Source organism: Lepidochelys kempii, chromosome 23 (genome assembly GCF_965140285.1).
Source record: "Lepidochelys kempii isolate rLepKem1 chromosome 23, rLepKem1.hap1, whole genome shotgun sequence".
NCBI classification, from domain to species: Eukaryota; Metazoa; Chordata; order Testudines; family Cheloniidae; genus Lepidochelys; species Lepidochelys kempii.
This window is the reverse complement of record NC_136402.1, coordinates 9,039,167-9,053,537: the sequence shown is the minus strand read 5'-3', so window position 1 is coordinate 9,053,537 and position 14,371 is coordinate 9,039,167. Positions and strand designations below refer to the sequence as shown.

The following is a 14,371-nucleotide window of genomic DNA, read 5'->3' as shown; positions in this document are numbered from 1 at the left end:
TCATGGGCCACAATTTTTGTTGTGGAAACTGCAACAATCACAACTTTTTGGCAACACCACTCACTGTAATTTGGCCCGGTTGTCTCTCCATCATGACAGACGGATGGCCAGGTCACACTTCAGTGAGAGGCATGGTGAGCTGGGGTGGTGGCGGCAAAGGAGGATGAGGCTGGGGACCCATGCAGCTCAAGGCTAGGCTCTCTAGGCCACTCACCATAGGTGGCGGGTATTTAGGGCTAGAGGGGGCTCAGCCCTCTGAAATTTGAGCCACTCCACTGCCAGAGTGTAAAGCCTGGCTTGGCAGGCAAATCCCTGCCTCCAGTAGCACTGGGGCCAGCTTGGTGCTGAGATGCCTGGCTGCCCAGCAGCAGGATGGGCAAGGAGAGTCCTCGGAGCCCAGTTGCGAGGTGAGTCCAGAGAGCCACAGGATGGTGCTGCGGGAAGAGTCAATCTTGAGTGTGGCCAGCCCTGACTTCGGTGCAGTGGTGGCGAGCCTGTCCCTCGCCAGTGTTTACAAGCAGAGCTGGGGCTGGTGCCATGAGAGGGGGAACGAGGCAGCGGGAGGAGAAGAAAGGGGAAACGGGGCTGTGGAGGAAGGTGCCAGATATAGGAACAGCCAGCTGCACACACCGACATTACCTCTAGGACTTTCTGAGTTGGGGCTGGCTTTAGGGTGCCTATATTTTCCCCCACCCCACCTCACCTCCTGTGGATTGGAGGAATTGTGGCAGGGGGGATCCAGCCCTTGCTGGATGGTGAAAGACAAGCTGCCAATTCAATGACTGTTAATGAAGAAACTGGTGATTTTCTATCTTTTATAAAGCTACACCAGAAATGTTCTCTACTGTACTTACATTCTGCTGTGTCCTAATATCAATCACAACCTACTTTAAAAACAGACTATTTAAATTGTTACGTGATAATCAAAATTTTGGCTTTTGGATATCTCTGTTTAAGTAATTTCTCTTTCATGAGAGGATAAAGATTTTATTTTTGTAATAAAAATTCTGTATTGAGAGAAATTTTCATTGTAGCCACCTTGCTGCTTAAAATGAATGAGACCTGTCTGCATGCTGTTGCCTGTAATGTTCTTTTGATCCAGCACAGTATGTGAAGTTCTATTTTGTGGTTTACTGACGGCAGCATTCAAAGCCTGTGGAAAAGAAGGGATTAAATAAGACAAGAAAAGTGCTGTTAAAGCCTACAGTATCTGTGTGTTCACATCAGACTGTGCTGGCATCGTGACTATTGAAGTGCTGGCCTGTAAAATGCTGAAAGCAACCGAATAAATCCGCTCTAACTGATACTGTTTTATAGGCTTGGCATACATCTGTGAGGGCCTAAAGGAGCAACGGAAAGGGCTGATCACTCTGGTTTTGTGGAATAACCAGCTGACTCACACTGGCATGGCTTATATGGGGATGACACTGGTGAGTAGATTTCAGGGGGAGAAGATTAGCGGCTTTTGAATGATCCTCATTTAGAGAGTAGTTTGAGGTCTAAACTGGGAGCCTATGGAGAGGAGAGGAAGATATAAACCATCCAATTTGCTTATCTTATAGATGTGTGTTCTAGAGCTAGGCATAATTGTTCTGGAATAGCCCAATCAAGCCATCGACAATTTAATGCTTGCAGAGTGGGTGGATGCGATGTTCTTGTGCAGCTGCATGAAGTGCATTTCTATTGCATAGAAATGAAGAGAATTAATGTAGCATATTGGAGGGGTCAGGGCAAGCAGTCTTTCAGAGGAAAAGGGCAGCTGTCAGACTGGAGAGGCAGCATTTGCAAGGGATCAGGAATACAAGGAGGATGAAAAATAGGGCCTGTTACAGTAAAAGGCAGGATGAGAGTGCACTATTTAGCTGCTATATGTCCTCTGCTGTTCACCCCAACCCTGTTGGTATGTTCTGCTTAGTAGCAGCAGGCCTAGCTCTTCCTGCTCTGAGGCCCACCTTTTTGCTGTCTCTTTTCCTGCCCGCCTGGGTTATCTTTTCTTATGTTCTCTCTGCTAGTAATTTCTCTCATTTTCCTTTCTCCTCTGCTTATTCTTCCTGTCTTTCTGCCTCCACACCTACCATCTCCCCTCACTCCTCTGCCTCCCTTATTGACTCTCCTTTCTACCCATTCCTCACAGTGAAGATCCAGTGCCCACCTCTGATGGAGGGAAGGTGAGAACTATGGCTGCCAGCCTAGGCTGGGTCAGTAACCATCTGCAGGTAGTTGTGGTGTGGCTAAGTTACCTGTAGACTTCCCATGGCAGCACAAGCCATGACAGTATATGCTGGAAGAGCAGGCTTTAGCACTAATGCAGAGGATGTAGGTAGGGCAGGGAGTCAGCCTGCGACAGGCTGAAGGAATGGATTGGTTTCCAAGGCACGTGTGCGCTACCAGGCCAATGGCAATTTCACAAGCTCAGTAACCAAGGCCTCCTTTGCTCTGTGGGGATTGAAAAATAAAAAACATGGACAAAACAGTAATGTCTGTAAAACTAGCAGCCCTGGAAATCAGTGGCTGTATGCTCGGGAATATAGGGCCTCCCTAAGAAATTCCCATTTTGAACTTGGAAGGGCCTAAGAGAGTCCGTTATTTAGCTGTGGTTGCTAGGTGTTGATGTGAGTGAGGGTCATTACTTTTTTGCGCTGACATTCTGTTGTAATGTACCTCTTTCACCTTATTTTTCTGTTTGTGTCCACAGCCTCATATGCAGAGTTTGGAGACCCTGAACCTTGGTCACAATCCCATTGGGAATGAAGGTGTTCGTAATCTGAAGAATGGACTCATTGGAAACCGCTCTGTGCTCCGATTAGGCTTGGCTTCTACTAAACTAACATGCGAGGGTAAAACAGACTTTCCGTATTTTGAGGGATCGTTACTTTCAGGATGATCAATCATTGATGCCCCCAACCTTTTTGTCATTACTGAGAATGCCATTGATAATGACAGTTACAGGAATAATGTCACTCTTGGCTCTTGTGATATCATAGAAGATTAGGGTTGGAAGAGACCTCAGGAGGTCATCTAGTCCAACCCCCTGCTCAAAGCAGGACCATCCCCAACTAAATCATCCCAGCCAGGGCTTTGTCAAGCCAGGCCTTAAAAACCTCTAAGGATGGAGATTCCACCACCTCCCTAGGTAACCCATTCCAGTGCTTCACCACCCTCCAATAATTTTTCCTAATATACAACCTAGACCTCCCCCACTGCAATTTGAGACCATTGCTTCTTGTTCTGTCATCTGCCATCACTTGAACTCCATCCTCTTTGAAACCCCCCTTCAGGTAGTTGAAGGCTGCTATCAAATCCCCCCTCACTCTTCTCTTCCGCAGACTAAATAAGCCCAGTTCCCTCCGCCTCTCCTCATAAGTCATGTGCCCTAGCCCCCTAATCATTTTTGTTGCCCTCCGCTGGACTCTCTCCAATTTGCCCACATCCCTTCTGTAGTGAGGGGACCTAAACTGGACGCAGTACTCCAGATGTGGCCTCACAAGTGCCGAATAGAGTGGAATAATCACTTCCCTCGATCTGCTGGCAGTGCTTCTACTAATGCAGTCCAATATACCGTTAGCCTTCTTGGCAACAAGGGCACATGGCTGACACATATCCAGCTTCTCGTCCACTGTAATCCCCAGATCCTTTTTTGCAGAATTGCTGCTTAGCCAGTTGATCCCCAGCCCGTAGCAGTGCATGGGATTCTTCCGTCCTAAGTGCAGGGCTCTGCACTTGTCCTTGTTGAACCTCATCAGATTCCTTTTGGCCCAATCCTCCAATTCGTCTAGGTCACTCTGGACCTTATCCCTACCCTCCAGCCTATCTACCTCTCCCCACAGCTTAGTGTCAGCCACGAACTTACTGAAGGTGCAATCCATGCAGTCATCCAGAACATTAGTGAAGATGTTGAACAAAACCGGCCCCAGGACCGACTCCTGGGGTACTCCGCTTGATACCAGCTGCCAGTTAAACACTGAGCCATTGATCACTACCTGTTGAGCCCGACAATCTAGCCAGCTTTCTATCCACCTTATAGTCCATTCATCCAGCCCATACTTCTTTAGCTTGCTGGCAAGAGTACTGTGGGAGACAGTATCAAAAGCTTTGCTAAAGTCAAGATGTATCATGTCCACCACTTTCTCCATATCCACGGAGCCAGTTATCTCATCATAAAAGGCAATCAGGTTGTTTAGGCATGACTTGCCCATGGTGAATCCATGTTGACTGTTCCTGATCACCTTCCTCTCCTCCAAGTGCTTCAAAATTAATTCTTTGAGGAACTGCTCCAGGATTTTTCCAGGGACTGAGGTGAGGCTGACTGATCTGTAGTTCCCCAGATTCTCCTTGTTCCCTTTTTTAAAGATGGGCACTATATTTGCCTTTTTCCAATCATCCGGGATCTTCCCCAATCGCCGTGAATTTTCAAAGATAATGGCCAATGGCTCTGCAATCACATCAGCCAATTCCCTCAGCACCCATGGACTTTTTTTTTTTTGTTTGTTTGTTTGTTTTTGCTTGGGCAGTTGCGCTCTCAAACTTGGGGGTGGTAAATTTTTTGCTTGGCTGCAAAAAACTTAGCGCCGGCCCTGCCCATTCACCATAGAGTCTTTCGACCAAGCTAGGACCTGAAGCTTTATGGGGGGGAGAAAACCATCAGAAAAAAACTTTCTTTGCATTGGAGCGGACTTTTTCAGGCATTCTGTGTACCCAGATGCAATGTTTTGTCTTTGCTAGTCCCTTTTATGATTGCAAAGCAATTTCCATTATATATAATCCCTTGGTTTCAAGTGCTCAAAACTTTCCTAACTCTTTTGAACTGGTCTGTGAATCTTGGTGAATTTTTGGAAATTTGACCGAAGTCCTTCCAGTCATGTGTAAGCTAGGAGAGTGTGGGGAAAATACAGTATTTCAACTGTGGGGGAAAAAAAAAATTATGATGTGTTTTTAGTTGGGAGGATAGAACAAAATTTCCTGAATTCCTTTGACCTAGAAATTTGGCGGGTATATCATCCTTGAGGTATAGTGCTTGTTTTGCTAATAACACTAACGAATATTAATTTGTATGTTTTCTCTACCACATACAGTCTGAAGGTCCCTTAATTTAAAAATACGATGTTAACACTGGATGCGTGAGACCAGTGCTTCTCAAGCTATCCGATGTGGGGGACCGGCAATTTTTTTTTCCAACATGCGCGCAGACCGGCAGCCAATGGCTTACGGACCAGCACCGGTCTGCGGACCACCACTTTGAGTAGCGCTGCATGAGATTATCATCTCGAACTAATGGATTGCATAGTGGGATTCCTAGTTCTTTAAACTGCTGCAGCCCCGCCAGCAGTTCTTTTGAGCCAAAGAAATGTTTTGGAAAATCCAAGGAATCTGGCAAAAGGGCTGCAAGAGCTCCCTGGTTGGGGAAGCTCTGTGTTGGCTGAAGGGAATGAGTATGAGCGTGGGACCTACGAGGTCCTGACTTCCATTTACCCTTCTTCACTGAATCACCTTAATTTTCTGTACTTTACAACCTTTATTAGGTGAAGCCTCTCGACTTCTTGGGGAATGTCTTGTGTCCTAGTGCCCCACCAATAAATGGTTTTGTCTCTCTGTACCTTAGTCAGTCAGATGGGGCTATTAGCACTGCTCACCTTCAGTGATGCTCTTCGCTAAAGTTATGTAACTAGAATTGGTGCCTTCAGATTACCTTAATTAGTCCTTATTGGAGGCTTCAGATTTTTTTGGATTTTTCTTTGGACTCTCTTGCATCCCTTTTAATCTCACTGTTACCCCCCTTCCCTCCACATCAACCACTGTCCTCTCCCATGGAATTTCTGGAGTTGTTTCCTCCTGCAGGATGGCTAAGCAGCACCTGAGGGATTCGACAGGAGAGGTGGTGATAGCTTCTTCACACCAAATATTGAGATGGCAAATAAGGGGGACAATTACAACAACTCACAAATAAACCTTTTGATTCCAATAAAACAGATGGTCTGACCACAAGAGACAACCCTTCATATCAACCTCCTGGAGTTCAGAATGGTCAGAAATGCCTGTCTTCATTTCCTCCCTCTCATTAGACACAGATCCATCAAAGTCAGGACAGACCATGTGGCCTGCATGAATCAGTTGGCAAGGAGGGGCAAGATTGTGCCAAAACAATAAAGTAATAAAGTTGTGGAATTGGTGATAAAGCATCACATAAGGATATCAGCAATGTATCTGCCCAGCATACCAAATACCACGGACAACACACTCTGCAGATGTTTCCCCAAGAATACACGTGGGAGTTTGATTCTCGGGTTCTACTGTGAATCTTTCAGACTTGGTGGTTTTCCAGAAGTAGACCTTTTTGCCACACCCACAAACAAAAAATGCTACCCATTTTGTCCAAGGTGTGTGCATGTGGGGCGGGGTGTTTAGGTTGCAATTCACTGGGGGACACCTTCCTCCTGCCTTGGATGGACAGACTGTTGTAGTAGGAAGAGCGCCTGAGACATAAGCCCTTGTATCAAAGGCCTGGTGTGAGGCAGAACCTGCTCACAGAATCTGGCAAGAACAGGGCTGATATTGCAGAAATACATGTTCCTAAGAAGTGCTAAGCACATAGTACTTATGCAAACACATCTCAATATCAAGTGGTACCAGAACGCCCCAATATCAAGGATGGTACAAAAACATTCCCCAAGGATAACAGGAACACACTGACCCTTCCTAAAAGATAAGGTCAGGATAACTCTACGTAATAAAAAATATTTTGATCGAACCAATATGTACAAGGTAATAACTAGACACGTCAGGGGGCGGTGAGTATGTCAGAGGCAGTACTAACTTGTTTGTATCAGGGTATAAAAATGCATCTCGGAGGGAGTATCTTTGTCCAGCCAAGCGGGGAATGGAAAGTCCTGCCATTCACTAAGCTGTGTCCATTGCCACAGGCATACATGTCTTAGTATCTTCGTAAAGTCTGCAAGGTGCTATTACTGTGCTTTATCGACAATAAAGCTGGCCTGGCGCCTTCGTACCTTAACGAATCTTGTGGTCATTGGACGGTTCACTCAAGGTCTGCTGTGCTGTCTGTCTGCACAGAGCTGGGGCAGCACACAGGGAAAACACACGTGCAGCCAAACATCTAACCACAACTGTTTTATGCCTTCGCTCTGACGCCTCTCATTTTCAAGGTGATAAGATCAAGCAGAACAAGGCCAGAGTCATTCTGATAGTCCTGACGTGGTCGAGAGAAGCACTTTCCCTTACTGTTTCACCATGTTCTCTATTCTCTGATAGATCTTTCAACTGTCTCTTAATTTCTCTCTCAGGATGCCAGACCCCTGACACATCCCAGCTTGGTCATCCTTTGCCTCAAGTCATGGTCCCTGAATGGTTCTTGGGGCTAGATCCCTCTTGAGCTGCGGCGATACAACATGTGCTATTAAATAGTAGAAAAATTTCCACCAGAACTTACCTCCAGAACTGGACATGATTTGGCCACTGGTGTGAACTCCACAGTACTGCTTCTGAATCTGCCCCAATTCCTCTCATTCTGGAGTACCTGTTGCAGCTTAAGAAATTGTCCCTCAATTGCATCAAAGTTCACCTGGCTGCCCTAACAGTCTTTTATACTACTATTGAAGGTTTTTCTTCGTTTGCTCACCCCACAACCACGAGATTTGTGAAAGGCTTAGGGAATCTGCTCCCATAGGTAAAGGTTCCTACGTCTGTTTTGGACCTGAATTTGGTTCTCAAAAGCCTCACGAAGCCCCCGTTTGAACTAATGGCCACCTGGTCCCTCTTGAATTGATCAAGAAAACAGCCTTCCTAGTGGCGATTACCTCCGCCCGCAGAGTTGGAGAGGTTGGTGTTTTAATGGCAGATCCCCCTTTTACAGCATTTCACAAGGATATGGTGTCCTTTTATGGCTGCATTCCAGGTTTCTCCCGAAAGTAACTTTTGAATTTCACCTGAATCAGACCATATACCTGCCGGATTTCTTCCCAAAACTGCATGCTTCCAACCGGAAGACTATTCTCCACACTCTAGATGTCAAGAGGGTGTTATCCATCTGTCTGGATAGAACTAAACCATTCTGTAAATCCAATAGACTATTTCTTTTGATTGCAGACAAATCTAAGGGTTCCACCATTTCTACCCAGAGACTCTCGGAATGTATTTCCAAGTGTTTTATAGTTTGCTACCAGGCTGTCGACATTCCACCCCCCACCAGCATTTTGGCACACTTGACCAGATCATAGTCTATATCTATAGCTTTCCTTAAAAATGTTCCCATTCCAGAAATCTGCAGACCTGCTACATGGTCTTCAGTACATACTTTCTTTAGACACTGTGCCTTGGTGGATGCCTCCAGGTGTGATGCTGCAGTTGGCAATGCAGATCTCTCTTCTGTGATGGACTCCATTCTGAAGCCCCCTCCTCCTACTGGGGATACTGCTTGGAAGTCACCAAGACTGGAACACCCATAGGGACACTACTCAAAAAAGAAGTGATTACTCACCCTGCACAGTCGTTGTGGTTCTTTGAGATGTGTGTCCCTATAAGTGCTCCACGACGCACCCTCTTTTTCTCTGCTTTGGAGTTGCTTCTGAGACAAGGGGGTGCAGAAGGAACTGACCCATACAGAATAACATAGCCTTGGTGAAGGGCACGAGGATACCAGTGGTGCATGTGCAGGCCAAACGGACACTGCTGAGGAAAATCTCTGATCAAGGGCACATGCACACCAAGAGTGGAGCACCCACAGGGGGACACATCTCAAAGAACCAGTGTTATTGCACAGGGTGAGTAACCTCTTCTTAAAGTCTTAGAAGACATGGTCTCATCCACAAAGAGCCTACAATCTATTTGCTTACGAAGCATCTAGATGTTTTGGAATCCGTGTAGTAACTTACTGGTATGTATGAATGAGTTTTCCAAACTGTACTTCGATGGGAATATGAAAATTGTCAGTTGCTATGTTAGATTTATAGTTTCTTTCATCTTAAAAGATCCCACACTGTATATACAGGAAACACTTGAGTCCCCTCTGAAAGTCAGGTATTTTTGGTTTAGAAAACATCTGCTTAACAATGCATAAAAGAACACCTGGGTTTATGACAGGAAGTGAAGAAAACCATCTTCAAACTGCAAAAAGAAAAGGAGGACTTGTGGTACCGTAGAGACTAACAAATTTATTTGAGCATAAGCTTTCGTGAACTACCGCTCACTTCATCAGATGCATGCTGTAGCTCACGAAAGCTTATGCTCAAATAAATTTGTTAGTCTCTAAGGTGTCAAGTCCTCCTTTTCTTTTTGCGGATACAGACTAACACGGCTGCTACTCTGAAACCTGTCATCTTTAAACTGTAGCAATTGGTGGAATGTAGGAAGGCAAAATGGCATTATAAAATTGAAATACAGCCAGAGCATCAGTGCTAATTCCTTTACTTGGCAGAAAGTGCCTTGGGGTCTTTTATTTATGGGTGACCAGGATGTTGTATTTTCAATTCATTGAAAACAAATAGAGTTAATACTTAGATTTTTGTAGAGCAGATTGTTACAATAGCAAGAATCTGGACAAAATTCTGTAATGAGAAATGGGCCCCATCTCACTAAGCCTTAAAGCAGTGCTACTCAAAGTGGCAGTCTGCGGACTGGTAGCAGTCCGCGAGCCATCGGCTGCTGGTCTGCGCGCACATCGGGGAAAAAAAAAATGCCAGTCCTCCACATCAGATAGCTTGAGAAGCACTGGTCTAAAGTACACAAGTAAGAACCTTTCTCTGTTGTTTATGGGGAGCATGTTGTGAGCCAGTTTCTTTTTTTTTTTTCCATTGTCATGGTTCATCATCGGAGGTCTTTATTCCCCTGCAGGTGCTGTGGCGGTAGCAGAATTCATTGCAGAGAGTCCAAGACTCCTTCGACTAGACCTGCGGGAGAATGAGATTAAAACGGGGGGTCTGATGGCATTGTCCTTGGCACTGAAGGTCAATCATTCTCTGCTCAGGCTGGATTTAGACAGGGAACCGAAAAAGGAGTCTGTAAGTTGCACTGCATTTTTTGTGCCTATGAACTTTGTGTGGTTCTAGACTGACATTATGTCTCAGAGAATATTCATTCTCTCTCTAAAGCTTCCCACCATAGCCAAGCCCATTCCTATAAACAACCAAAGCAGGAACCTCCCAAACTCAGTGTTCTAATGCTGGGTCTAGCAGAGATATAAACTTCTGGGTGTCTTTTTTTGGTCGTTGTGCTCCCCAGGGTCATTGTGCCTGGCTCTCTCATCTACCACAGCAACATGTTGAAGGTAGACCCATCCTTTGTCCCATTCATCAGGGGCTTGTTACTTTGAAACCTCCCATTGGAAAGCTCCCAATGTCATGTCACATAATGTCATGGCATATTAATGAGGTCCTAACTAAGCTGTTGACAGCTCCTTTTGAGCACTTGATGCCTTTCAGCTCAGGCTTCCAATATGCAGGGTCATTTTCCTGGTGGCATTGACTCTGCTCACACAGTAAATGAGCTTGCTGTAGACTCTGGTGACTGCACACCCTCCAGTGGATCATATCATGGTAATGGAGTTAATCAGTCAATCATTCTGCTAATGTTTTTCCATATCGGTGTACCTGTCCAGGTGATTCTCCTCTTCACAAGCTGTAAAAAGGTCCTTTGGATTCTTATCTACTCAGACAATCCACCAAGCTTTTTCTCACTTAATGCCAACTCTCTAGTTTCTTTTCTCTGAGAAAGCCATGTATTTAAATGGCTGCGAGACTCTCTCTCACTGTAAGGTCATATTGAGGCTCGTTGTGTATGGCACAAGTCTGCTTCAGCAGACTTGATCTGTTCCCATCCAGGAAATTTTCAAGGCAGCCATAGGGGAATTCTTTGTATGCATTCAACAAACACCACTGTTTTGATTCATAGATTCTAAGGGACCGTTGTGATCCTCTAGTCTGACCTCCTGTATAGTGTAGGCCATAGAACATGATTAGGCCTCTAGATAGGAATCAACATTTGATCTGTTAGAATTTTTCTGAGCTAGGGCCATCCAGACTCTGATCTTTTATTTTTTACTCCGTTTTTGGAATACCTTTATGATCTTCTTTCCAATTTCTTAGCGAAGTCTCTCAGTTTACCTATATCCTTCATAACCTCGATGTATACCTTTTTATACCTTTAAAAAATGTTAATTTTGGCTATTTTAAGATGTTAGCCTTGGCTACGCTTCCTACAGTGTGGTGTTTGTCATTGTATCTTTAGCAAAATGATAGTTACTTACTGGTAATAATTGTTCTCTAAAGATACCCATGACATCACTTGCCCATCAGTCATTCCATAGAGTTGAGTCAGTCCTTTCTATACCTATGGGAGTGATTAGACTTGTTATTTTTTTAATATTTGCATTGCGATGGCACTGAAATCAGACCCCAAATCAGGATGAGTGGGGGTCCTCCCATCGCACTGGGTCTTGAAAACAGTGAGAGACCATCCCTGCCTCAGTGTTACAATTTGAAAAGGAGTCATCCTCGGAGAACAGCAATTACAAATACATAATTTTCTCATTCCATCTTGTATCAAGGCAGGAAAGCAAAACAGACTATTTCTTGTAGTCACTTAATGAGAAAGCTTTACTACCTTTTAAAGCCAAAACCTATTGGCTTTGCTAACAAAGTCTCCTTGCTTTTAATCAAGTACATTCAAATACAGTAGATGGATCGATTATTCTTATAACTGCAATAAATGTTTGCTGAAGTTTACTAGTTGGTTTACCCACCCAAGTGAAGTTAGTTTTATCGCTGTTCCCATATTCTGTGTGTAAGCAATTGGATAGCCTGTAAAATTGATGCAGAAACGGATTTCTGCACCAAGATTGAGTTGTGCCGAGAGAGCTGTAAATATGCTATATGCTGTATCTCAGACTATTTGCAGTTTCAGCAGTGTTTCTCTCCCTCTTGCAGGTGAAGAGTTTTATTGAAACCCAGAAGGCTCTTTTAGCTGAAATCCAAAATGGTTGCAAGCGCAACTTTATTCTGGCCAAAGAGAAAGAGGAGAAAGAACAGAAACTTCAGCAATCTGCCTCTATGCCAGAGATCACCATCACTGAGCCGATTGAGGAGGGACCTGTGGAAAACAGCCAAGGTGATGACACAGCAGCAACACCTGAAGGAGATGAAGTGGGGGAGACTTTGGTGTCTAAAGAGAACAGGCATACAGACAAGGCAATAAACAGTGACAAAGATGGGGTGATATATTCAGACTCTGACACAGATGATGAGGTAGACCCTGGGTTAGAGACTAAAGATCTCAGTAAATCACAGAAACAAAATGATTCTGTTCATGTAGATAATGTGCCCCAGTCATTTCTTTGTCCTGAAAAGACAAGGGATGCATTTAGCTCAGAGGACAGAAGTGCCCCTTCAAACATGACTGAAGAAACAAAGTGTGAGCCCAAAGGAGGGGGAAGCATTGAGACTATACCAGGGGCTCAGGCACATGCTAACACTCAAGAAAATGAGAGGAGAATTTCTGTTTCCAGTCCTGGGCGAGGCCATAAAATCTTTGTAGTGACACGAGTGGAAAATCTACCAGAGAAAACAGCAGAAAACACTACATGGCTGAAGGAGAATATCAGCAACCTGCAAGGCAATGCAGTGAAACAGTCTAAACTGATAGCTCAAACCCTACCTATGAAGACTGAATTTTTGGACTTGCAGGCAAATGGGACTGTTTCCAAGTTGGCAGCCAACTTGGAAAATGCACCATCAGCAGGAACCCCTGGATCAGTTTCAGAAAAGATGAACTCTGGGCCATGCGAGAATACAGTTCATGAAACTCCACTTCCTAATGGGCTAAAGACAGAATTTGTTCATGCTCTACCAGATACGTCCTTAGGCTGTGATGGGAAAATGGGGAGCTGTGCTGTCGAGCATGGTAAGACTGCTTTACTTTATTCTAGAATTTATTCTCTGTTGTGCTGAACTTGGATCTTCAAAACAAAGTGCTTTCTGATCCCTTGTTCCTCAGCTCATGTTATTGATAGCCAATAAAAAACATTTCAAAAGTCTGTCTCTTGGGGCTAGTACAGGATTGTTCCCTGTTCTATTTTCTGCAGTGTTTTAGCTTGTCTAATTCTGAATATTCCAAGTTTCTTCTGCCACTATTCTTTGAACTTATTCCACAGTCTGATAGGTCTCATGGTCAAAAGGTTTTTCCCAATTCAGCCTGAATTGCATCCTGTTACTCCTAGCTAGACGTGTTTTTAATTTATTTTTAAGGCCAGAAGGAACAACTATGATCATCTAGTCTGACCTCCTGCATAACACAGATCAGAGATTCCCGCAGGAAATTATTTCCCCCTTCTATATGAGTGAACACTATCAGTCCTAATACCTTGAGGCTCTAGTTCTGGAGCTTCTCTTTTACGTGGACATTGTATTTTGTGAACTAGGTCCATGGTTCTCAACCATTAACACAGCATGATTCCATGTCTACAAGCAAAAAAGTGTTGGGACCCCCTCACATCTACCCCAAAGAGCAGAGTGAGTGTTCTCACCCCCCCACCTCGCCCGACCCATTCGCAATCACCCCTGAGAGTTGAGGCCTCATTTATTTTAGGAAGATACTCAGTTTTAATTTTAATTTAAAGACTCCAAATGACCACTTGCCTCAGTAAGCTGTTCCAATGGTTACTGATTGTGTCCTCTTAAACATTTTTCATTTTGTTTTGGTTTTACACCATTCAAATAAAGGTACTGTAGATTTACTGCTCTAGACATGAAGATATGGTTTGTTACATTGACCTGTTAAGGGCTCCCTAGGATCAAGGTTTGCAAGATGTAGTAGAAAAGCCTGTGTGGACCTTATGGTTTGGGGAGACCACAGAGGAGAATAGTTCTTCTTAACTTCCCCTTGTCTGACTGAGAAGTCTGAAGTACTTCTTCCTTTCTTCAAGCTCCCTGGACAGGGACGCTAAGTAGGTTTGGGTCCTTTCACCTTCCTCCAGACAGGGCCAGTTATCCTAACAGAAAGTCCCCTACTGATTGTTCAGCTACCTTGGAGGATCACAGAATAGCAAGGGCAGCTTCAGTATTTCCATGAGGGGATAACCCAACTGCTATGATTAGTGACTCTTAGTCGTTTGGCAGTGCAATAGTTTCTCTTCCTTCTGTGTCCCAGATACTACTGTCATATTGTTCGGAAACATGCGAACAGGGAAAAAGATTCAAACAACCACAAAAGTCCTGCTACGTTTTGAGGCTGTCATTCCATTTCCTGCCTGAGAAGTATGTCCTGGGAGCAGTGATTTTCCTACACACTCCCCCGAATTTCCCCCCTCCCATTTTTGTGAACTAGTTACATGCCAATTTAGTGACTGTTTGGAAATTTGAATTGAAAT

At 44.4% G+C, this 14,371-nt stretch overlaps 1 protein-coding gene across 3 annotated transcripts in view; it reads left to right on the top strand.

Annotated features, from left to right (window-relative positions):
- Window positions 1-14,371, top strand: part of PPP1R37 (protein phosphatase 1 regulatory subunit 37) — a 171,084-nt gene that overhangs the window by 129,445 nt on the left and 27,268 nt on the right. For all 3 annotated transcript variants that reach the window (XM_078850218.1, XM_073321861.2, XM_073321860.2), the window contains exons 8-11: window positions 1,318-1,430; window positions 2,696-2,837; window positions 9,844-10,010; window positions 11,934-12,906. In XM_078850218.1, the coding sequence (XP_078706344.1) occupies window positions 1,318-1,430; window positions 2,696-2,837; window positions 9,844-10,010; window positions 11,934-12,906 (1,395 nt within the window). The remainder of the gene's footprint in view (window positions 1-1,317; window positions 1,431-2,695; window positions 2,838-9,843; window positions 10,011-11,933; window positions 12,907-14,371) is intronic.